This window comes from Mobula birostris, chromosome 18 (genome assembly GCF_030028105.1).
Source record: "Mobula birostris isolate sMobBir1 chromosome 18, sMobBir1.hap1, whole genome shotgun sequence".
In the NCBI taxonomy this organism is placed as follows: Eukaryota; Metazoa; Chordata; class Chondrichthyes; order Myliobatiformes; family Myliobatidae; genus Mobula; species Mobula birostris.
In genome coordinates, this window is record NC_092387.1 from 67,978,675 (window position 1) to 68,004,795 (window position 26,121).

At 42.7% G+C, this 26,121-nt stretch overlaps 2 protein-coding genes across 7 annotated transcripts in view; one reads left to right on the plus strand and one right to left on the minus strand.

Annotated features, from left to right (window-relative positions):
* wdfy4 (WDFY family member 4) overlaps window positions 1-26,121 on the plus strand; it is a 358,785-nt gene that overhangs the window by 267,304 nt on the left and 65,360 nt on the right. The window lies entirely within an intron of this gene.
* lrrc18a (leucine rich repeat containing 18a) lies at window positions 668-25,242 on the minus strand. Of its 2 annotated transcripts, XM_072282886.1 has the most exons (3): window positions 24,983-25,242; window positions 5,874-6,033; window positions 668-3,793 (listed from the first exon to the last, which is right to left on the minus strand). In XM_072282886.1, exon 3 carries the CDS (start codon window positions 3,787-3,789, stop codon window positions 3,019-3,021), a length of 771 nt encoding a protein of 256 aa, XP_072138987.1. In that variant the 5' UTR covers window positions 3,790-3,793; window positions 5,874-6,033; window positions 24,983-25,242; the 3' UTR covers window positions 668-3,018. The 2 variants fall into 2 exon arrangements, with proteins under 2 accessions (XP_072138987.1, XP_072138988.1); XM_072282887.1 differs by lacking the exon at window positions 5,874-6,033.

Below are 26,121 nucleotides of genomic sequence, written 5' to 3' on the forward strand. Positions count from 1 at the left end.
CCTCCAGCACTCTTCCATTCATGGAGTCACAAACAGATGCAACACAGCAACAGTCCTTTCAGCCTATCGTGTTTACACCAGCCATCACCTACTCATTATCACAGATCCTCCATCAATCTTGCTTCTTTTATTCTCTACAATTTTCACCACTCCTCCCAGATTCTACCACACTGTCACACATTAGGGGAAACTTACAGAGGTAATTTCTAATTCCCTACCTGCCTGCAGGTCTTTGCAATGATAAAATTAGCTTGATTTGTCACATGTATATTGAAACCCACAGTGAAATGTGTCGTTTGCCTCAGTGACCAACGAAGTCCAAAGCCCATAAGTGGTCGCAAAACACAGTATACCCACAACTTACTAACCTTAACCATACATCTTTGGAATGTGGGAGGAAACCAGAGCTCTCGGAGGAAACACACGCAGATGCATAAAGCATGGAGACAGTACCAGAGACACAAGATTCTGCAGATGCTGAAAATCCAGAACAGCACACACAAATGCTGGAGGAACTCAGCAGGTCAGGCAGTGTCTGTGAAAAGCAATCAACAGTCGATGTTTCAGGCCGTGACCTTTCATCAGGTCTGCCAGTCACCAGTCCTGATGGAGGGTCTCGGCCTGAAACGTGGCTGTACCAGAGGTCAGAGTCAAACCCAGATCTCTGACCATCCAAATAGATTCAAACCCTCAGTCTGGGTACCAGTTTTTAATATCCCTTCTATCTTAGCATCATTGATTGTGTTGTGATCTTGAATGTACTTTAGTTTATGATCCACTCAATAATTTGCTGTATGGGTATCAAAGTCCTTAAGCTGCACCCTTGCCTTATTACAAGGCAGAAACCTCAGTCGGCACTTGGTCAGAAGTCTTAAAGGCAACCCTTTTACATCAAAGATTCTCCTGAAATGAGAGGGAACTTTGAATTCCTTTCCTTCAAAACCCAATAGTTGTCTCATGACAGAGCCATTTCACTTTCCTGGGAATGCTTAACAGGCACGTAGATGTACTACTGAATGTCCAGGGAGTCATATACATCCTGACCTGTGATGCCTATGATGGGCCAGTGTAGAGTTCAAAGTAAGCCTGATTTCAGACTCTCTTCCGCGGTCTCTCCTCAAGCAGTCAGAATCCAACCTCTGAGCTTCTGAAATTTCAATCCTGAAAACATTTAGAAATAAAACTAAAGCAAATATTCACAACTTCACATTTATACAGTTTATTTCTTCATATTTCCAAAGTAGTGAATGTTTCAAAGAATAATATTCACAATCTTCGACGATTTAACTAACTAGCTTTGGAACTCCTTGGTATACCTCACAGGGCGCTTCCTCATTTAAACTCAAAAATTAAAGTGACAAGCTTGTGGTCCATTCTCTATGAGCTCAACCTTTACATTGTTTATGATTTTTTTGTACAGCTATTGCTTAATGCAGTTTAATAATTTAAACATTATTTTTTATAAACTGCAGTCATCTTTTCAGATAATTCCATTTGTTGCAATCAATCTGTTGACTTCAAACGATTAGTCACTGAAATGAAACACTTGGAATATGAACGGCATGGAATGTAAAAAAGTTTTCCTCCCAACAACCTGTAGCAACATGAACATTGATGAATGTTTGCTTGTGATGTGTTAAGGCACTTTTCAGAAATATTCTTAATAAATAACATTATTAAATAAAAAATCTCAGAGTCTTGGAAGACACCTTTGCAATCTTACGGTAAATACACAAGAGATTCTGCAGATGCTGGAAATCCAGAGCAACACACACAAAATACTAAAGGAACTCAGCAGATCAGGCAGCATCTATGGAGAGGAATAAAGAGTTAACATTTTGGGACGAGTATTCTGATGAAGGGACTCGGCCTGAAACTTAGAGTGTATTCCTTTCCACAGAGGCTGCCTAACCTCCTGAGTTCCTCCAGCATTTTGTATGTGTTACTTTACAATTCCATAATGATAAAATTAGAGTTGTTAGTGACCTTTACTGACAGCACCTAAGCAAACTTCTAATTTGGAGCAAATGTCTTTCACTGAACATTAATACTTATAATCAGAATTATGCAACCATTTATACATAGAACTAAAACTCATAATCAGACAGCTTACTATAATAGATCTATGTAAAAGAGAAATACTAAGTTAATTAATTACTGCTGTCATAAATCCCATTACTATTACACAAGCTCATCAGTCCCAAGATAGATGCCTGTGGTTAGTGTCTTATCTATTAAGGGTGTGTTTCCATTGCTGAGGATGCATTGTGCATGACGAGATAGACAAAAGCATCCTCACATGTTGCTCAGTGTCATCAGAGAAGGCCACTTTGTGGGGTTGACTGTGAGGAATGTAAGCTGGAATGGATGGATGCAGAGCGAGCTATTGAATTGACAGATTTCGCTGAGCATGGAACCTGTGCTCTGATTGGGTGAGTGCCAAACTGAGCCCACAGCAAGCAAGGCACTGGTCACTACACAGGTTGCCCGCAGTGCGCAGAAATTCTCACTGTCTTCAGTGACTGCATGTACATAGTTTTCATGGGAATTCTGAGACCCTGTAGTGAGCATCCGTTCAGAAACCTCATTGATTTGATACCAAGATGCCTCAGAGCAACAACAGCGAAAACATATCGCTACAGGATGCAAACACTGGGCCCCTAACTTCCCCTTGAAGATACTCTCAGAAACACTTTAAACATATTTCATCTTGCCATGGTTGCCTCCAGCAGTGAGATTGTTGTCAGTGTCAAACCCTGTGAGCCAAGCACAATGGTGTTTGAGGACCAGGTCACACAAAGACCAAGAAGCTATGTTGGCTGGGAGAATTTCCAGCGCATCAAGGTCTTTCAAGGCTGCCGGGGTCACTTAACGAGGACGCACCTTTTTGCTTAGGGGACAGCGCAAAGCTCAAAAGAAGTACTGAGTGGATCGAAATCTCGGGTTCTGAGATAATTGGTTTTATTCGCTGCTGTGTCATTTTTAGCCTAGTCGCAGAGATTTATTCACCTCACAGACTTATTCAGTAACTCTCCACAGGACCTCATTTTGTTTAGCGACAGAGTTGGGTGTAATGAGACCACTGAAGTCAGGCTCCTCATCCAGCTCAGTAAGCTGCTTCAGCTTGCTCCATTTGTCCCTCTCTCGCTGTAACTTCTTAAGGCAGGGGTGACATAGCATGCTTTTCCTGGCCATGTAAATATCCTCAATGCGATCAATAGTGTCTATCGGCACTTCAGGTACCTGCGGTGTGGTGAAGGGATTGCGCATCACATTCAGCTTCTTCAGTTTTGGCAGCTTGGTGATTTTCTCTGGCATGTAGGTGATATGATTGTCAAACAACCCTAACTCCTTTAGTTCCTTCAGCGTGCCGATGGTCGTTGGAATCATTTCCACTGAGTTCAGCCCAAGGTTCAGGACTCGCAGATTTTTTAACTGAGTGAGCTCTAAAGGCAAGCCATCAGTGGTGAGCTTGTTATTGGACAGGTCTAGGTAGTAAAGTGATTCCAACTGGCCGATATTTTCCGGTATTCTCTCTATCTTATTTGTGTGAAAATCAAGGTACCGCAGCTTTGGAAATTTGTTGATGTAGTCTGGAATTTTTTTGATCATGTTTCTGCTGAGGTCGATTTCTTCAATGTCGGTCAGTTTCAGGATACACTTGGGGAAGGTGGCAATGCCCATGTTGCTGAGGTCCAAGCGCCGTTTTCCATCCACGGTGATCTTCATGGATTTTTTCGCCATCTTCAGGGTAATTTGTTTCCCCTGCGCACCTTTCTTTTTTGGCATCTTCCTGCATTTTTTAGAAGAAAGAGCAACAGCAACAGAAATAATCAGCCAATATCCTTAACTCCTACAGACAGAACCAGCTGTACTGAGTGACGTGGTCGTTTCCGTGCTCAGGACCTTTGGTACCCACAGCTTCTGCAGTTTCCTACCCGTGTTAAGCTCCAGAGAGACATCAAGCTGCTTCCCAATTAATCCCTCCGCACCCCCCCCACCGCCCCCCAGTATCATAGCAGTCAGCACAGCACTATACAGTACTGATCAGGGTTCAATTTCCCTCGCTTTTTGTAAGGAGTTTGTACATTTTTCCCATGATTGTATGGGATTCCTCCGGATGTTCCCATTTTCTCCCACATTCCAAAGACTTACTGGTTAGGGTTAGTAAGTTGTGAGCATGCTACATTGGCACTGGAAGTGCGGTGACACTTGTGAGCTGCCTCCAGCACACCCTTGGACTGTGAGGGTCACTGACACAAAGAATGCAATTCAGTCTGCTTTAATGTTTTAATATGCATGTGATAAATAAAAGCTAATCTTTTAATCTCTCTTTAATCCTTTCCTTTCCTTCTCATTCAAAATGCACCTCATAATTATATCATATGTAAAGTCAGGAAAACCATCTTTTCTAAAGCAACACGCACAAGGTACTGGAAGAACTCAGCAGGTCAGGCAGCATCTGTGCAAAGGAATAAACAGTCGATATTTTGGATTGAGACCCTTCACCAGACTGTAAAGGAAGGGGGCATATGCTAGAATAAGTGGTGGGAGGGGGAAGGAATACAAACTAGAAGATGATAGATGAAGCCAGGTTAGGGGAAAGGTAGGTTTATTGAGAAGGGCAGCTGAAATGAGAAGCTTCTGAAGAAGAAGGAATCTGATCGGAGAGCAGAATGGACCATGGGAAAAAGGAAAGGTGGAGGAGCACCAGGCTGTGGAGAAGAGAAGATATAAGAGGGGAACCAGAGAGGGGAATGGAAGAAGGAGGGGGGCGGGAAAAACTACTGGGTGTTAGAGAAATCGATATTCATGCTATCAGGTTAGAGGCTGCCCAGGCAGAATATGAAGTGTTGCTCCTCCAAGCTGAGAGTGACCTCATCTATTCCAGGTCTCCTGAACAATTACAACTGGGGTAGTAACATGTACAACAACTTAAGGTTGATCTTAATGGTGATTCAGTGATACTAAATGTCAACAACTTTGCACAGGGAGACACAAGCTTCTGCAGATGCTGAAATCAGGAACGGCAACGAAAATTCTGGAAGAACTCAATGGTTCAGGAAATGGGCAAGCGATGATTCAGGTGGAGACCCCTCATCTGGACTTAGAGATCACCAGTATAAGGAGATGAGGGGAAGGGGTAGAGCCAGAGCTGTGTCTCAATCCGAAATGTCGACCGTCTGTCTCTCTCCAATGATGCTTACCACCTGTCTGGACTCAGTAAATCCCATCCCCAGCCCTTTGAAGTTAGACTTCCAGGGCCAAAATTAATTCACCCTATTCATAATCAGACCCAAGCCCACATTGCTGATCCTCGTGGGTAGTTTCTCCCATAAACTCTCCCATCACTGATTGTGATCAGTTTGAAGGCCATCAACTTAATTGGAATGCCCTACAGTACCCACCAGTGAAAGATTGTTCTCATTTACAAAGAAAGGTGATTGACTTTTTAAAACATAGAGGAACACTTGTCATGCATAAATGTCCTGACAAACACTTCGAATGTGATTTAACATAAACAAATGGGGCTGAATTTCACTGGGAGCTCGAGCAGGTTACAGCTGACTGCTCTGTAGCCGACTTCGTACAACATCACTTAATTGTGCTAAGGTGGTGATGAATGATTGTTTGGGAAGCAATATGGGTTTCTCACATACATACCTTTCCATTAAATGAATTCCCTTACAAGCCCTAAGGGACGCTGGCTACTCATTAATCATATTCAGCCATGTGCAGGGGATTCTGAGACAATAACTAATCCATCCGGCTAATTTCAATTATCCCTCTTGGAAGGAAGAGACAAAAGAACAAACGCGGTGTAATAAAGTCCCCCTAATCCATCCATAAAATTTGTTCGAAGACATGCTTACAGTTTTTAATGTGCAGATGTGTCTCAAGAAGCAGCAGTGACACACAGCTGGAATGGTTGCCTCCTGTGAAGGGCACCCTGTGTCAGAGCAGACGACCTGTTCTTAGTATCATGGAACCGTGGACCCAAGTTGTTTCTTTGTTGTTTGATTATGCCATAGACTGAGGAAAAAATACTTGGATTTAGATAGTGCCTTTCACTACTAATTAGTCGTGAAGTCTATTCATGGCTAGAATGTAAGACAGACACTCAGTGGCCACTTTATTAGGTACACCTCGTTAATTCAAATGTCTATTCAGCCAATCATGAGGCAGCAACTCAATGCATAAAAGCACGTAGACATAGTCAAGAGGTTCATTTGTTGCTCAGACCAAACTTCACAACGGGGAAGAAATGTGATCTGAGTGACTTTGACCGTGGAATGATAGTTGGTGCCTGATAGCGTGGTTTGAGTATTTTAGAAACTGCTGATCTCCTGGGATTTTCACACACAACAGTCTCTAGAGTTTACAGAGAATGGTGCAAAAAACAAAAAAAAAACACATCCAGTGAGCGGCAGTTCTGTGAGCAAAAACATCTTGTAAAGGCGAGAGATCAGAGGAGAATGGCCTCAAGCTGGCAAGAAGGCGACAGTAACTCAGATAATCATACATTATAACACACAACATCTTGAACCCTGAAGTGGATGGGCTACAGCAGAGGAAGAGCATGAACGTACTCTCAGTATTAGGATGTATCTAATTAAGTGACCACTGAGTGTAGAGCAACCATTTAGTGCCGAGTCAGCTCTGACTGAGCTCAGAGGTAGCCACCCTCAGCCCCAGGAATGATCATCAGTCACAGTGCAGACCACCAAGCCCCTGCTTTCAAATTCAGCAGCACCAAAGAAATTCAAAGATTGGAAGTACATTTATTATCAAAATATAAATGTAGAATACAACTCTGAGAGTTGTCGGAGTGTAGAACCCATTCCATTTAACCACCATTCATAGAACAGGCCTGTCAACCCACAATGTTGTGCTGACCTTTTAACCAGCTCTAAAATCAATATAACCCTTTCCTCCCACGTAACCCTCTATTTTTCTGTCATCCATGTGCTTATCTAAGAGTCTCTTAAATGTCCCTAATGTATCTGCATCTATTACCACTCTCGGTGGTGCATTCTATGCACTCACCACTCTCTGTGTAAAGAACTTGCCCCTACACTTTGCTCTAAGCACCTCAAAATTATGCCCCTGCACCTTAGCCAGTTCCACCCATGGAGAAAGGTGCTGGCTGTCCACTCTGTCAATTCCTCTTTTCATCTTATACCCCTGTATCAAGTTTTTGCTGATAGAATCTGCCATTATACGTAACGTTAGAGATCTAGAAGATTATAACGCTAACAGGAAGGAGCTTAAGAAGGAAATTAGGAGAGCCAGAAGGGGCCATGAGAAGGCCTTGGTGGGCAGGATTAAGGAAAACCCCAAGGCATTCTACAAGTATGTGAAGAGCAAGAGGATGAGACGTGAAGGAATAGGACCTATCAAGTGTGTATGGAACTGGAGGACATAGCAGAGGTACTTAATAAATACTTTACTTCAGTATTCACTATGGAAAAGGATCTTGGTGATTGTAGGGATGACTTTCAGCGGACTGAAAAGCTTGAGCAAGTAGATATTAAGAAAGAGGATGTGCTGGAGCTTTTGGAAAGCATCAAATTGGATAAGCTGCCGGGACCAGATGAGATGTACCCCAGGCTACTGGGGAGGCGAGGGAGGAGATTGCTGAGCCTCTGGCGATGATCTTTGCATCATCAATGGGGATGGGAGAGGTTCCGGAGGATTGGAGGGTTGCGGATATTGTTCTTTTATTCAAGACAGGGAGTAGAGATAGCCCAGGAAATTATAGACCAGTGAGTCTTACTTCAGTGGTTGGTAAGTTGATGGCGAAGACCCTGAGAGGCAGGATTTATGAACTTTTGGAGAGGCGCAACATGATTAGGAATAGCCAGCATGGCTTTGTCAAAGGCAGGTTGTACCTTACGACCCCGATTGAACATTTTGAGGATGTGACTAAACACATTGATGAAGGTAGAGCAGTAGATGTAGTGTATATGGATTTCAGCAAGGCATTTGATAAGGTACCCCATGCAGGGCTTATTGAGAAAGCAAGGAGGCATGGGATCCAAGGGGACATTGCTTTGTGGATCCAGAACTGGCTTGCCCACAGAAGGCAAAGAGTGGTTGTAGATGGGTCATATTCTGCATGGAGGTCAGTGACCAGTGGTGTGCCTCAGGGATCTGTTCTCGGACCCTTACTCTTTGTGATTTTTATAAATGACCTGGATGAGGAAGTGGAGGGATGGGTTATTAAATTTGCTGATGACACAAAGGTTGGGGGTGTCGTGGATAGTGTAGAGGGCTGTCAGAGGTTACAGCGGGACATTGATAGGATGCAAAACTGGGCTGAGAAGTGGCAGATGGAGTTCAACCCAGATAAGTGTAAAGTGGTTCAGTTTGGTAGGTCAAAAATGATGGCAGAATATAGTATTAATATTAAGACTCTTGGCAGTGTGGAGGATCAGAGGGATCGTGGGGTCTGAGTCCATAGGACGCTCAAAGCAAATGTGCAGGTTGACTCTGTCTTTAAGAAGGTGTACGGTGTATTGGCCTTCATCAGTCATGGAATTGAACTTAGGAGCTGAGACATAATGTTGCAGCTATATAGGACCCTGGTCAGACCCCACTTGGAGTACTGTGCTCATTTCTGGTCGCCTCACTACAGGAAGGATATGGAAACTATAGAAGGGGTGCAGAGGATATTTACAAGGGTGTTGCCTGGATTGGGGAGCACACCTTATGAAAACAGGTTGAATGAACTTGGCCTTTTTTCCTTGGAGCAACGGAGGATGAGAGGTGATCTGATAGAGGTGTATAAGATGATGAGAGGCATTGATCGTGTGGATAGTCAGAGGCTTTCTCCCAGGGCTGAAATGGCTGCCACAAGAGGGCACAGGTTTAAGGTGCTTGGGAGTAGGTACAGAGGAGATGTCAGGGGTAAGTTTTTTATGCAGAGAGTGGTGAGTGTGTGGAATGGGCTGCCGGCAACGGTGCTGGAGGTGGATACGATAGGGTCTTTTAGGAGACTTTTGGATAGGTACATGGAGCTTAGCAAAATAGAGGGCTATGGGTAACCCTAGTCATTTTTAAGGTAAGGACATGTTCAGCACAGCATTGTGGGTCAAAGGCCTGTATTGTGTTGTAGGTTTTCTATGTTCCTATGTTTTCTATGTGACGAGAGGGTTTACAGGAGTGAGATACACCAGCTAATTCAGTGGTGTCGCAGCAACAATCTTGCACTTAAGTCAGAAAGGTCAAAGAGCTGATTGTGGACTTCAAGAAGGGGAAGGCAAGGGAACACAAACCAATCCTCATGGAGGGATCAGAAGTGGAGAGAGTGAGCAATTTTATGTTCTCTCAGGATCTAACGTGGTCCCAACATATCAATTCAGCTATAAAGAAGGTATGGCTATATTTCATTAGGAATTTGAGAAAATTTGGTTTATCACATAAAACACTTTAAAACTTCTACGGCTGTACCATGGAAGGCATCTGGTATGGGGGGAGGGGCTACTGCCCAGGATCGAAGTAATCTGCAGAGAGTGGTAAAATTAGTCAGCTCCATCATGGGGACTAGCCTCCATAGTACCCAAGACGTCTTGAAAGAGCAGTGCCTCAGAAAGGCAGAGTCCATTATTAAGGATCCCCACCATGCAGGGCATGTCCTCTTCTCAGTGTTACTGTCAGGAAGGAGGGACGAAGCCTGAGGCACACACTCAACAATTCAGGAACAACTTCTTCCCCTCTGCCATCTGATTTCTGAATGGACATTGAACCCATAAACACTACCTCACTATTTTATTATTTCTGTTTTTGTACTATTTTTATTTAACTATTATACTGTATATATATATATTTACTGTAATTCAGTTTTTTTATAGTTATCACATTTTGCATGTACTGCTGCTACAAAGTTAACAAATTTCATGACATATGCCGATGATATTAAACCTGATTCTGATCTCTCATCCTTCTTCAGTCCAAAGAGAAAAGCCCTAGATCATTCAGCCTATTCTCAGAGGGCATGCTGTCCGATCCAGGTGGCATCCTGATAAATCTCCTCTGCACCCTTTCTAAAGCTTCCACATCCTTCCTGTGATGAAGGGATCAGAAATGAATGCAACATTCCAGTGTAGCCTAACCAGGATTTTATAGAACTGTAACAGTACCTCTTTAACTCAATCCCTTGACTAATGAAGGCCAACATACCATATGCTTTCTTATCAACCCTATCAATTTGAGTGACAACTTTGAGGGATCTATGGACGTGAATCCAAGATCCCTCTGTTCCTCCACACTGCTAGGAATCCTTCCATTAGCCCTGTTCTCCGGGTGGTTCCGGTTTCCTCCCACATTCCAAGCATGCATGGGTTAGAAGGTTAATTGGGTGTAATTGGGTTGTGCAGTCTCATTGGGCTGAAAGGGCCTATTACAGTGCTGTATCTCTAAGTAAAAACTATAAGTAAATAAAAGAAGAAACATAGATACTGCAGGTGCTGGAAAGCTAAAATAAATACTGAAAGTGTAAGGAGAGCAGCATTGCGCAGAGTGTCTCCACAGCTGCTCTGCTGTGTGACTCCAGCGTGTACTAGTATATTTATGATGTCCTGATGTTTTTCAAGGGGGACGTGAACAAATGTGGAATAATGAACTAATAAGCAGGTTGGAAGTATATACAGTATCAACATTTGTATCTATGGGCTTCTTGTCACTTGCCACTCATTTCCAACTCAGCACCTGCAGCCTATTTAAACCCAGATATCTTCCACAGTCTTTTGTTCACCCAGTCCCAGCCTTCAGTTGTTCCTACCCTTTTACCTTTTTGTGTTAAGTATCTGTTTTTTTTATTTTGTGGTTTGTCGTGTCTTGTTATTTTGCAGTTTATTATGAAAGTGATTGCCCACGGCTAAATCGTCTCCACTGCTCTGCATTTGGGTCAAGCCTCCTCTTCATTTCATGATGCAGCGAGGATTTTTGACCTGACATCAGTTTTGGACAGCATAAGTTTCAATTAACTGGAAAATTTTAGCTACACAGCCTCAGGCACAAGGGGAGTGCTCGTAGAATGTATTTTTAATTTGAGATGTGGAATTGGTGACAACAGCAGGTTATAGATCAGTTGGAAATATTGATAGAGAAATGGCAGATGGAGTTGAATCTGGGCAAGTGTGTGACGTTAGTCAGATATAAGAGGAAATTGTACAGTAAATGGCAGGACCCTGATCAGTATTGATGTACAGAGGGATCTTGGGGTGCAAGTCCATAATCTAGCAGCACAATGGACAGGGTGATCAAGAAATTGGTCTGCATTATCGTCTTCATCAGTTGGGACATTGAAGATAGCTTTTGTTCTGCTGCTATGAGAATATCACCCTTGTACAATAAGATGGACTCGTGACTTCACATTCTAGCTCGTCATGGTCATGCACCTTATTGTCTTCACATATCTACTAACTATCTAGCTATCCTCTTTTCCTTCCCTCCACTTTTTTTTATTCTGGCATTTTCTCCCTTCCTTTCCAGTCCTGAAGAAGGGTCTTGGCCTGCAACGTTGACTGTTTATTCCTTTCCATTGATGCTGCCTGACCTGCTGAGTTTCTGTAGTATTTTGTGTGTGTTGCTCTGGATTTCCAGCATCAGCAGAATTTCTTGTGTTTATTATCGTCTGCCTGTCTGCACTTTCTCTGTACCTGCGACACTTTATTCCATTGTACTGACTTAGTGCCCTGATGTGATGAAGTGATCTGTATGGATGACATGCTAAACAAAGATTTTCACTCTACCCCTGTACACGTGACACTAATAAACCAATTTACCAAAACATTTTCAAGTCATGTTGTAGCGGTATCAAACTTTGGTCAGGCCACATTTGGAGTAACGTGCATACTTGTGGTGACCTCACCATAGGAAAGGTTTGGAGAGTTTAGAGAGAATGCAGAAGAGCTTGTTGCTTGGATTAGAGAGAATTAACTATAAGAATCTGAATCCGGTTTATTATCATTGAATACGTTGTGAAATTAGTTGTCTTTTGGCAGCAGTACAGTGCAATAAATAAAATATACTGTAAATTACATTAGGAAATAAAGGTAAAAAATGAAATAAATTAAATCAAAAATAGTGAGGTAGTGCACATGGGTTCAATGACCGTTCAGAAATCTGATGATGGTGGGGAAGAAGCTGTTCCTAAGATGGTGAGAGTGTGTCCTCAGAGTCCTATACCTTCTCCCTGATTAGAGTAATAAGTCAAAGTCAACATGGTTCATGTAAAGGGAAATCTTGCTTGACAAATCTGTTAGAGTTCTTCGAGGAAGTAACTAGCAGGGTGGACAAAGGAGAAGCAGTGGGTGTCATTTTCTAAGGTTTTCAGAAGGTATTTGATAATGTGCCACACATGAGGCTGCTTAACAAGATAAAATCTCGTGGCATTACAGGAAAGATACTGGCATGGAGAGAGGAATGGTTGACAGGGAGGAGGCAGCGAGTGGGAATAAAGGGGCCTTTTTGGTTGGCTGCCAGTGACTAGTGGTGTTCCTCAGGGGTCAGTATTGGGATTGCTACTTTTCACATTGTTTGTCAGTGTCTTAGATAATGGAATTGATGGCTTTGTAGCAAAGTTTGCAGATGTTACAGAGATAGGTGGAGTGGTAGATAGTGCTGAGGAAGCAATGCGATTGCAGCAGGACTTTTACAAATTGAAAGAATGGGCAAAAAATTGGCAGATGTTTGGAAATGTATTATAATGTATGTATTACATTTTGGTAAAAGGAATAAAAGTGCAGATTATTATCGAAATGAGGAGAAAAATTCAAACATCAGAGATGCAGAAAGACTTAGGAGTCCTTGTGCAAGATTCCCAGAAGGTTAATTTACAGGTTGAGTCTGTGGTAAAGAAGGCAAATGCAATGTTGCCATTTATTTCAAGGGGAATAGAATATAAAAACAAGGAGATGAGGAGATAATGCTAAGGTTTTATAAAACACTAGTCAGGCTGCACTTGGAGTATTGTCAACAGTTTTGGGCCCCTTATCTCCAAAAGAATATGTTATCATTGGAGAGTCTGATGATCCTGAGAATTAAGGGGTTAACATATGAGGAGTGTTTGGCAGCTTTGAGCCTGTACTTACTGGAATTTAGAAGAATGTGGGGGGATTTCATTGAAACCTAGAATGTTGAAAGGGCTAGGTAAGGTGGATGTGGAGAGGATGTTTCCTCTGGTGGGGATGTCCAGAACTAGAGGGCACAGCCTCAAAATGGTGGGGGCAACTCTTTAGAACGGAGGTAAGGAGGAATTTTTTTAGCTAGAGAGTAGCGAATATGTGGAATGCTCTGCCACAGACAGCTGTGGAGGTCTAGACTGTGGGTATATTTGAAGTGAAAATTGATAATTGTTCAGGGCATCAAAGGCAATGGCGAGAAGACAGGTGTATGGGGTTGAGTGGGATCGGGAATTAGCCATGATGGAATGGCGGAGCAGACTCAATGGGCTGAATAGCCTAATTCTCCTCCTGTGTCTTATGGTCTTACGAGAAGAGGGGACATCCTGGGTGATGTGGGTCGTTAATGACAGATGCTGCCTTTTTGAGGCATTGCTTTTTGACGATGTCCTCAATGGTGGGGAGGCTCGTGCACAAGACGGAGCTGACTGAGTTTACAACTTTCTACAGCTTTTTCTCATCTTGTGCAATGGCCCACAGGAAAGGTTGGATAAGTTTAGAATGTTTTGTCTGGAGTGTTGGAGACTGAGGGGAGATCTGATAAAAGTTTATGTAATTATAAGAGGCATAGACAAGGTAGATAGTCAAAATCTTTTCCCAAGGGTGGAAGTGTCAAATTGATGTCACAAGAGGAGAAATGTTTAAAGGAGATTTATGGGGCAAGTTTTCTACATGATGTGGAGGGTGCCTGGACATATACTGTTGGGGGAGGTGATAAAGCAGAAGTGACTGTGACATCTGAGGCATTAAGATAGAAACACAAATAGGCAGGGAATAGATAGATATTGACTATTTATGTAGGCAGATGGGATTAGTTTGGCACCATGGTCATTACAGACATTCTGGCTGAATCGCCTGTTCTTGTGCTGTACTGTTGTTTGTCCCATTCAGAGCCATGGCCACAGCTGTCACTCGCACAACAAAATTGTTCTACAGCAAATTTCCCAAGCATTTAGAAACCAGTTCATCAGAAACCCCCTGAGTGGTCTCGGCATGAAACATGGACTGTTTATTTCTCTCTATAGATTCTGCCGTGCCTGCTGAGCTCCTCCAGCATTTTGTGTGTGTTTCTTTGAGTTAAACTTGGCATTTTATTCTGTGTTCTGGTGAGCTGGTGGATAGCAAAGGAAACCATGCATTTTCCTGGTTGGTTCAGGTTTGATTTGGGTTTTGAGTTTACTATGAATGATGTGTTTAAAGCGTGGAGATCCACGACAGACCCTCAGCTTCAAGCTAAAGTATGAACAGATTTGTAAATCGGTCACAGTTGGGTCCATGGCAGAAATGCTGTACAGTTTGCATATGTATCCCACAACAATGGCATTGTTCCTTCCAGTCACCATGAGAGTTGGTGAACAGCTCTGATAGTACTTGGTCCTCAAGCCCCTTTCGCCGCAGAGAACTGATCAGGAAATTCGAAGCAAATTTCTCTCCAGATAACCCCAATAGGTTGTTTGAGCCAACCCGACACTGAACTGATTCCACAACCTATGCACTCACTTTCAAGGACTTTACAACTCATGTTCAGAATCAGAATTCCGTTTAATATCGCTGGCACATGTTGTGAAATTTGTTGTTTTGTAGAATCTCCTGTGTTGTGTGAGGCTATGTTGCATTCATACCAGGATCACCAGACTCAAAAACAGTTCCTTTCTCCAAGTAGTAAGGCTGATCAACACCTCCACCCACTAACCCATCCCTCCACACCCTAAACCACCAATACCTTCTCACTTCCTGTCAGTCACAGTACAGATACTCCTGTGCCCAGCATCACTTTATGGACTTACAGTCAATATTATTATTATTATTGAGTTCTTTATCTTATTGTGGTTCTTTCTTGTGCTGCATCAGATCTGGAGTAACAATTATTTCATTCTCCTTTACGCTCGTGTACGGGAAAAGACATTAAAAAATCTTGAATCTTGAAGCCACTCAGATATTTTGAAGGGAGACGTGGCTGTAATGAGAGGAATGTGAGAACCAGCTTGCTCAAAGTCAGCTCCACAAATCATTTTTTTCTTCCGGATATTTAGATGGAGGGCACTTGAGATAACTCTCTCTGCACTTCTGTGAAGAAGTCCAGTGGGCTTTATAGTGTCCGTCACTAGGTCCGATGAAACTCTGGCTTAGTATTTCATCCACTGCTCAGTGGATTAAGCATAATAATCTTTCCAAGGTGCTTCACAGGAGGGTTGGTGTCACATAACTAGAGCAGGTGAATAAAGCTTACTCAGAAAGTAGGTGAGTGTGTCTAAAAGGAGGAGAACGAGTGGGAGAGGCAGAGAAATTTAGCAGGAAATTGCAAAGGGTAGGTCCTGGGCACCTGCAACCTTTAGACTCTCTTTCAAAGACTTGAAGCTGCTATCAGATTGAAATAGCAACACGAGAGTGCACGGTTTTAAGGTGCTTGGAAGTGGGTACAGAGGAGATGTCAGGGGTAAGTTTTTTACACAGACACTGGTGAGTGCGTGGAATGGACTACCGGTGACAGTGGTGGAGGCAGATACAATAGGGTCCTTTAAAAGACTCCTGGACGGGTATATGGAGCTCAGAAAAATAGAGGGCTATGGGAAACCCGAGGTAATTTCTAAAGTAAGTACATGTTCGGCACAGCATTGTGGGCCGAAGGCCCTGTATTGTGCTGTAGGTTTTCAATGTTTCTATGTTTCTTTATAAACTCTTGTCCTCAGTGTTATTTTTGTTCTAAGAATACTTGTTTTCAGTATTTTTTTATTTACACAGTTTGTCTTCTTTTGCACATTGGCTGTATGTCAGTCTTTGGTTATGTAAAATTTTTCGTAAATTCTATTGTATTTCTTATTTATCCTCTGTAATTGCCTGCAAGAAAATGAGTAGTGTACGTTAACATACTGCATACATACTTTGATAATAAATAAATTTACTTTGCATTTAAACTCTGAACTAACAGTACAGATAGCTCCATCTGTGGCAGTATTTGTGGTTCCCATGTTTGCCTCGTCAGACACGTCAGAACCCGAAAACTAGAGTGACAGTAAGTTACATTCAATCCCAAGAAGAGCAAAAACAATAGAGGATCCTAGTTCAGCTCATGATGCAGAGCTTAGGCTCCAAATGTCCTACTGAGTCGGGGAGAACCAGTCTGTGAAAGTTGTATCCTGACTGAAGAGAGTTGATACACTTTAGATCTTAGCAATGGCTATCATTCAGTAATGGTAATCGACACTTTACCACATGACATCATAAATATTACTAATGATGTGTTTACCTAACCTTATGTGAGGTAGTTAACACAGGCCACAGGCCATAGGAAGGTAGGAGAGTATCAATGTACCATTGGTTCCATAGTTGCAGGGAAAATAAATAGATTTGATATCTCAAAGAGTTCCAGTCACCTCCATCTCATAGAACAATCCTTGTTCCAAATGGCATCATAATGATCTGATTGTGTCCATGTGTACACTGAACCTATCACTGCACTGGAAGGTGATGACTACCTTACACGTTTGGAATCATTCATATGGTAAATGATGTTTGATTCTTCCATTTGTATTTGTCACGAAACTCCACGGTGCTTTTCAGTAGCACTGACGTACCTGGATTTCCTGAGCTGTGTGAGTTTGAAGCAGCTATCAGATTTAATGATTGAAAGGTAATGGCCTGACATGGTGACATACGTCATGACAAAGCTAACCAGTGATGCATCGTAGCAGCAGCAAGCCTTGTCCTTAGCTGGAGCAGTGATATTTTTCTAGTTACAGGACGAGTTAATTATAAGCACCTCCTGTACCTAATAAAGTGGCCACTGAGTGTATGTTCATGGTCTTCTGCTGCTGTACCCCGTCCAGCTCAACTTTTGAAGAGTTGCACATTCAGAGATGCTCTCCTACACACCACTGTTGTAATGCATTGTTATTTGAGTTACTGTTGTCTTCCTGTCAGCTTGAACCAGTCTGGCCATTCTCCTCTGAACTCTCTCATTAACAAGGCATGTTCACTCACAGAACTTCTGCTTTCTGGATTTATTTTTGCACCTTGCACCATTCTCTGTAAACTCCAGAGGTTGCCTTGTGTGAAAATCCCAGGAGATCAGCAGCTTCTGAGGCTACGTCCACACTAGACCGGATAATTTTGAAAATGCCGGTTTCGCGTAAAAATGACAGGTGTCCACACCAGGCATTTTTGAAAGTACCCCCGTCCACATTAAAACGGGTATTTGGGCGAATCTCCTCCTATTGGGCATGCGCAGGACAAGTGAAGAGGAAACGGTATACTATTTCCATTTCCGCGGCGGCGTTGTACTATTTCCATGGGTCAAAAACTAGAGTACTGTACCTACAACAAGAGAAAGAAAGTTTTCAACAGTGTCTTCGAGGAATACAAAGAAAACCTCCACTGGAAAAAGCAGACCAGACTTCTTCATTTGGACAGATGATGAAGTCGAGCCGCTTCTGCGAGTTACAAACGACTACAAAGTCAGCAAAGCAGTGGAGAACGTGGACTGGGCGTCGTGCCAAACCAACTACAACGATATCCTTGACCGCTATAAAGAACGTTATATGCGTTCAAGAAAACAATGAAATGCGGCGCTGCTACCACCATCTGTTCCAGCACGTCATGACAGCATTTTAAAAAAGCTCCAGTTGCCCCGTACACACCACACCGCCCAACTGGCGTTTTCAGATTTAAACACTCTGGAGAGCGTTTTAGAAAAGCTCTGTTTTCAGGGGAGGAAAACGCCGTTTCAGTGTGGACGGAGGGTCAAAACGAAGAGAAAAAGCTTCAGTTATGGATTTATCCGGTCTAGTGTGGATGTAGCCTGAGATACTCAAACCACCCCATCTGGCACCAACAATCATTCCATGGTCAAAGTCTCTTAGATCACATTTCTTCCCCATTCTGATGTTTGGTCTGAAAAACAACTGAACCTCTTGGCCATGTCTGCAGGTTTTAATACATTAAGTTGCTGCCATATAATTGGCTGATTAGATATTTGCATAAACAAGCAGGTGTAGTGGTGTATCTAATAAAGTGGACACTGAGTGTACATTTTGCCTAGTCATAGTTAGTGGAGCAGAGGAACAAGATCTGCCATGATTTAACAAATAATGGAGGAAATGAATGACCTACTTCTACTTCTCTTTGTCATGTCTTTACATAGGAAGCTTGTATCTACAGGAAGAGGCTGCATTTATTTGGAGCCATTCATCTCTTGGGATCTACATTTAGACGTAACATGGAAATGTAGTTGATGGAAACCAAACAGCAAACATCCAACACCTATGAGATATTCTAACAGCAAGAATAACTGAGTTGCACACTTCTCTCACCACACCCACCCAATGGGAAAAATGGGTCTTCACAGTAACCTCTCACCTGAAAGGTGGCCTTAATAGGATACAATCCTATGGCATTACAGGAAAGATACTGGCATGGATAGAGTAATGGCTGACAGGCAGGAGGCAGCGAGTGGGAATAAAGGGGGCCGTTTCTGATTGGCTGCCAGTGACTAGTGGTGTTCCTAAGGGGTCAGTATTGGGACCACTACTTTTCACATTGTTTGTCAATGATTTGGATAATGGAATTAATGGCTTTGTGGCAAAGTTTGCAGATGATACGAAGGTAGGTAATGCTGAGGAAGCAGTCTGATTGCAGCAGGACCTAGGCAAATTGGAAGAATGGGCAGAAAAGTGACAGATGGAATACAGTGTTGGGAAATGTACGATAATGTATTTTGGTAAAAGGAACAATAGTGTGAACTATTATTTAAATTGGGAGAAGGTTCAAACATCAGAGGTGCAGAGGGACATAGGAGTCCCTGTGCAAGACTCCCAGAAGGTTAATTTACAGGTTGAGTCTGCAGTAAAGGTGGCAAATGCAATGTTTGCATTTATTTCAAGGGGAATAGAATATAAAAGCAAGGAGATAATGCTGAGCCTTTATAAGACACTAGTCAGGCCGCAAACAAGAGAAAATCTGCAGAATCTGTGCAACTGCAGAAGGGTTTTGACCTAAAAAGTGACTGTACTTTTTTCCATAGATGCTGCCTAGCCTGCTGAGTTCCTCCAGCATTTTGTATGTGTTAGTCAGGCCATAACTGTTTTGAGCCCCGTATCTCAGAAAGGATGTGTTGTCATTGGAGAAAGTCCAAAGGAAGTTCACAAGGCTGCTTCCGGGAATGAAGGGGTTAACGTATGAGGCGTGTTTGGCAGCTTTGGGCCTGTACTCACTGTAACTTAGAAGAATGCATGCAGATCGCACTGAAACCTACTGTATCTTGAAGGGACTAGATAGGGTGGATGTGGAAGGGATGTTTCCTATGGTGGAGGCTTTCCAGAACTAGAGGGCACAGCCTCAAGATTGAGGGGCGACCTTTTTGAACAGAGGTAAAGAGGAATTCTTTTAGCCAGAGAATAGTGAATCTGTGGAATGCTCTTCCACGGACTGCGGTGGAGGCCAAGTCCATGGGTATAATTGAGGCAGAAGTTGATGGTTTCCTGATCAGTCAGGGCATCAAAGGATATGGCGGGAAGGTGTATGGGGTGGAATGGGATCCAGGATCAGCCATGATGGAATGGTGGAGCAGACTCAATGGGCTGAATCCTGCTCCTATGTCCTGTGGTCTACTGGTCTGATAGTGCTGCACTCCCTCAGTTCCACACTGATGTGTCAGCCTAAATTAAATCCCCAAATCCCCGGGATACTAACCCATAGTTGTCCCACTCCAGTGATTTGGGGAATCAACTTAGGCCGGAAAAGGAGGACGGTAGCTCTTGGTGTGGAGGGCAATGATTCATTCCAATCATTCTTTATCTTGATATGTGCATCTTCACAACTCCATTTAAAATACAAGTCCGATTAGGAGAAGGCCACCTGGTCTACAGATCATATAGGTCGGCACGGTGGCGTAGCAGTAATCAGAAAGACCATAAGACCATAAGATATGGGAGCCAAATTAGGCCATTTGGCCCATCGAGTCTGCTCTGCCATTTCATCATGGCTGATCCAATTATCCTCTCAGCTCCAATCTACTGCCTTCTCCTCAGATCCCTTAATGCCCTGCCCAATCAGGAAAATTAAGGTTCAAGTTCTGTCGTTGTCGGTAAGGAATTTGTATGTTCTCCCGTGCTCTGGTTTCCTCCTACAGTCCAAACATAGAACCATAGAACTACAGCACAGAAACAGGCCTTTTGGCCCTTCTTGGCTATGCCGAACCATTATCTGCCTAGTCCCACTGACCTGTACACGGACCATATCCCTCCATACACCTCCCATCCATGTATCTGTCCAATTTATTCTTAAATGTTAAAAAAGAACCTGCATTTACCACCTCATCTGGCAGCTCATTCCATACTCCCACCACTCTCTGTGTGAAGAAGCCCCCACTAATGTTCCCTTTAAACCTTTCCCCCCTCACCCTTAAACCATGTCCTCTGGTTTTTTTCTCCCCTTGCCTCAGTGGAAAAAGCCTGCTTGCATTCACTCTATCTATACCCATCATAATTTTATATACCTCTATCAAATCACCCCTCATTCTTCTACGCTCCAGGGAATAAAGTCCTAACCTATTCAACCTTTCTCTGTAACTGAGTTTCTCAAGTCCCAGCAACATCCTTGTAAACCTTCTCTGCACTCTTTCAACCTTATTTATATCCTTCCTGTAATTTGGTGACCAAAACTGAACACAATACTCCAGATACGGCCTCACCAATGCCTTATACAACCTCATCATAACATTTCAGCTCTTATACTCAATACTTTGATTAATAAAGGCCAATGTACCAAAAGCTCTCTTTACGACCCTATCTACCTGTGATGCCACTTTTAGGGAATTTTGTTTCTGTATTCCCAGATCCCTCTGTTCCACTGCACTCCTCAGTGCCTTACCATTAACCCTGTATGTTCTACCTTGGTTTGTTCTTCCAACGTGCAATGCCTCACACTTGACTGTATTTTTCAGCCCATTTTTCCAGCTGGTCCAAGTCCCTCTGCAGGCTCTGAAAACCTTCCTCACTGTCTACTACACCTCCAATCTTTGTATCATCAGCAAATTTGCTGATCCAATTTACCACATTATCATCCAGATCATTGATATAGATGACAAATAACAATGGACCCAGCACTGATCCCTGTGGCACACCACTAGTCACAGGCCTCCACTCAGAGAAGCAATTCTCTACCACTACTCTTTGGCTTCTTCCATTGAGCCAATGTCTAATCCAATTTACCACCGCTCCATGTATATCTAGCGACTGAATTTTCCTAACTAACCTCCCATGCAGGACCTTGTCAAAGGTCTTACTGAAGTCCATGTAGACAATATCCACTGCCTTCCCTTCATCCACTTTCCTGGTAACCTCCTCGAAAAACTCCAATAGATTGGTCAAACATGACCTACCACGCAAAAAGCCATGTTGACTCTCCCTAATAAGTCCCTGTCTATCCAAATGCTTGTAGACTCTGTCTCTTAGTATTCCCTCCAATAACTTACCTACTACCGACATTAAACTCACCGGCCTATAATTTCCCGGATTACTTTTCGATCCTTTTTTAAACAATGGAACAACATGAGCCACTCTCCAATCCTCCGGCACCTCACCTGTAGACACCGACATTTTAAATATTTCTGCCAGGGCCCCCGCAATTTCAACACTAGTCTCCTTCAAGGTCCGAGGGAACACTCTGTCAGGTCCCGGGGATTTATCCACTTTAATTTTCCTCAAGACAGCAAGCACCTCCTCCTTTTCAAACTGTACAGTTTCCATGATCTCACTACTTGATTCCCTCAATTTCATAGACTTCATGCCAGTTTCTTTAGTAAATACAGATGCAAAAAACCTATTTAGGATCTCCCCCATTTCCTTTGGTTCTGCACATAGCCGACCACTCTGATCTTCAAGAGGACCAATTTTATCCCTTACAATCCTTTTGCTCTTAATATACTTGTAAAAGCTCTTTGGATTATCCTTCACTTTGACTGCCAAGGCAACCTCATGTCTTCTTTTAGCCCTCCTGATTACTTTCTTAAGTATTTTCTTGCACTTCTTATACTCCTCAAGCACCTGATTTACTCCCTGTTTCCTATACATTTCATACAACTCCCTCTTTTTCTTTATCAGAGTTGCAATATCCCTTGAGAACCAAGGTTCCTTATTCCTATTCAATTTGCCTTTAATCCTGACAGGAACATACAAACTCTGCACTCTCAAAATTTCCCATTTGAAGGCTTCCCACCTACCAATCACATCTTTGCCAGAGAACAACCTGTCCCAATCCACGCTTTTTAGATCCTTTCTCATTTCTTCAAATTTGGCCTTCTTCCAGTTCAGAACCTCAACCCTAGGACCAGATCTATCCTTGTCCATGATCAAATTGAAACTAATGGTGTTATGATCACTGGAACCAAAGTGCTCCCCTACACAGACTTCCGTCACTTGCCCTAACTCGTTTCCTAACAGGAGATCCAATATTGTATCCCCTCTAGTTGGTCCCTCTATATATTGATTTAGAAAGCTTTCCTGAACACATTTTACAAACTCTAAACCATCTAGACCCCTAACAGTATGGGAGTCCCAATCAATGTATGGAAAATTAAAATCCCCTACCACCACAACTTTATGTTTCCTGCAGTTGCCTGCTATCTCTCTGCAGATTTGCTCTTCCAAGTCTCGTTGACTATTGGGTGGTCTGTAATACAATCCCACTAATGTAGCCATACCTTTCCTGTTCAGGTTAGGGTCAATAAATTATGGGTATGCTATTTTGGCACTGTGAGCATGACATAAATGACACATTTTACTGTAAGCTTCACTATTTCAATGTACATGTGACAAATAAAGCTGATCTTTATAATATCCTAAAAATCTTAGAACCCATAGTTGTCCCACTCCAGTGATTTGGGGATTCATTCCAATCGTTCTTTATCGTTATATGGGGGTCTACACCACTGTGTTTAAAATCAGACTCCAGGTAGGCCACTCCTTCCAGAGGATCATGTATGGTTTTCTACCACAGTTCCATTTTCTTAAACTATCCCCATATCTTTTGATAGTTTTTTGGATATTTGAGAATCAGTTCAATTCTCAATGGACTCAGCACAATATAGAGAGTTCCAAATATACATCACACTCTTAAATGGAAAAAAGTGTTCACTTCTGATTCAGATGCATTTATTTATCATTTGTACATGAAAACATACAGTGAAATGTGTCATTTGTGTTATCAGCCAACACAATCTGTGGTCCATGTGATGTCACTAGGCATGGACTAGATAGGCTGTAGTGCTTTATGGCTCTGTGACTCAACTTAAGGATGTGCTGGGGTAACAACCTGAAAATGTCACCGCATGGCATGCCCACCATGTTCAGCAGAACATTTCAGTCCTAATACAACCTCCTTCACTCTGAAATTTTGATCCCAGTTCTGGACAATTCAGCCAATGAAAGCATCCATCCTGCCTCAATCTGTCAAGCACTCTAAGAGCTTAATAAATTCCAGTGAAGAAATCTCCTCTCGTTCTTCTGAACTCTAAAGAATATAGGCCCATTCTACACAATGTCTCCTCATATGGCAAACATAGCACCGGTCTGGTGAATCTTTGCCCAGTGCATTCTCTTTGTGGTCAAAGAGAGCAAATCATCAATGATTCCCACCATTTCAGTCATGCCCTCTTGATGTTGCTACAGTAAGGCAGATTTTGAGTACTAAATCCAGACTGATGGTATAGTGCTGGGAGGTTGTAGATATGTTGTTTCACAATTAAGTTGTCAGACCTAAGCTCTTTCACCTCCTCAGGCTCAGTCTGTCCCATGTTAGTATCAGCCTTAGCACAATGCTACATCTGCAAGGTTGCAAATTCAAATCCTACTCCAGAGATTTAGAGCTCTATAGTGCTGCGAGGGTGTTGGGCTGTTTAATACGCTGACTTGCAATGAAGTTATTTAAAAATCACGAGGGGCATAAGTGGGGTGAATGATTGCACACAGCATTCTTCCCAGGGAAAAGTAATATAAAATCAGAGGGCATCGGGGAAGGATTTAGAAGGGTCCTGAGGCAGGGAACTTTTTAAAGGAGAGGGTGATATGTATATGCAAAAAGCTGCCAGGGGAAGTAGATGGAGCAGGTTCAATAACAGCATTTCAAATACATTTGAATAGGTACTTGGATAGGGAAAGTTTCAAGGGATATGGGCCAAGTGCAGGCATGTACGACTAGATTAGAATGGGCACCTCAGTTGGCAAGGACAATTTGGATCAAAGAGGTTGTTTTGCCAAAATCCTTTCACCTACTCAGGAGAATACGAAGACTCTGTAGGGATATTCAGAGAAATTAGAGGATTTTTCCTGGTGTCAGCCATTCATCCAGCCACAAATATTTAATTTTACTTCACTGCCATTACCGACCAACAGGGTCTCCGGCACCACTGTACCCTTCCCTAGCACAGCATTGTTTCGATCAGTTACGTACCGGCAGTCTGAGAGGGGGTGCTGATGAGGCAACTCTGTAACATAAGACTAAACCATTATGTCAACAAGATGGATTAGTATGGAAAATTAGAAAGCATTTATTAGATTTTAATCCAGGTGAGAAACATGTCACGTATTTTCACATTAACTTAAGATCATTGTCAGAAAAATGAGGTTTCAAGTCAGCACTGGCAATTAATATCCACACTGCTAACATTGGAATCCATCAGGGATTAATTGATTAAGCTTGTTCAAACTACATTACGCAAGTTAGAAAGAAAAGTAAGAGATTCAGAAAGCCTGCTGCCTCATTCACCCAACTGTGTTGAGCAGGAGGCTGTGTGTACTTACCACTGGTTTTGTAGATTGGCAATGTCTTTCTCAGCACTCTGATCCTCTCTGCCAAGAGCTGCTTCCTATTGACCAAGCTCCTCCCATCCCTCTCTCCTTCTCCCGCTCTCCTTCAATAACAGCTTTATGTCTTGAGCAAGAAATGGGTGTGGAGCCCAGATATCAGGAGCTGAGAGGACGGTCACCCCCGGATAGATTAAGGCTCCCAGTCTGTGGAGAAGGAGGCAGAGAAGTGAAAATGCTGCCTGACATTTGTTCAGCTCCTGTTTACAGCCGAGTTTCCCTTCTGCACCTTGTTTAACTTGGTTGCTAGGCAGCACAGCCTATTGGCTCTGCTGACGATCAGCATGTTCAGCTCTGATAGTAAACAGCCTTTAGTTTAATTACCTTGTACACCTCCAGTTGCTTTACAGAGGCTGCTTGTTTAGAAAGAAAACTAAAAAGTATGGAAGCTCAAATGACTGATACCTAATATACGACATCCTGCTGAAGGGCCTCTGCCTGACACATCCACTGTTTAGTCATTTTCATAGGTGCTGCCTGACCTGCTGAGTTTGTCCAGCATTTTGTGTGTTTTATTCTGCATTTCCAGCATCTGCAGAATCTCTTGTGTTTGTGACATTAAGCCTATGTTTAGGGGTTTTAGCTGCCCAGCACCTCAACACACTCAGTTCCATTGTTGTGTAGCTTTTGTTAAGATAAGTAAATCGAGATACAAATTGGCACTGTGTATTTTAGTGCTCAACAGCAAATCTATATACTTAACAAGTTTATTCAGCAGAATAGAAGGTCTTGGATATGAAGTGTTTACTTGGGAAAGCTGGTTCACACCAAGTGTTGCTAAGGTGTCCAGTTACATTCTTTAGCTGTGCAGACTGTTGAAATGTTTCAGTGTCTGTGTAACACTAAACCAAATGCATCAATTCCTAAAGAAATCCATTACCGCTCCCTGTGACATTGCATAAATACATCTAAATGTATCCATGTTGAAAATCAACAGGAAGAAGAGATATGGAAAGAGAGAGAGAGAGAGGCAGAGAGAGACACAGAGAGGTGGGGAAGAGAGAGAGGTGAGAGGTGGGGAGATGGGGTAGAGAGAGAGAGGGAGAGAAAGGAAGAGGAAAGGAGAGGGGAGAGAG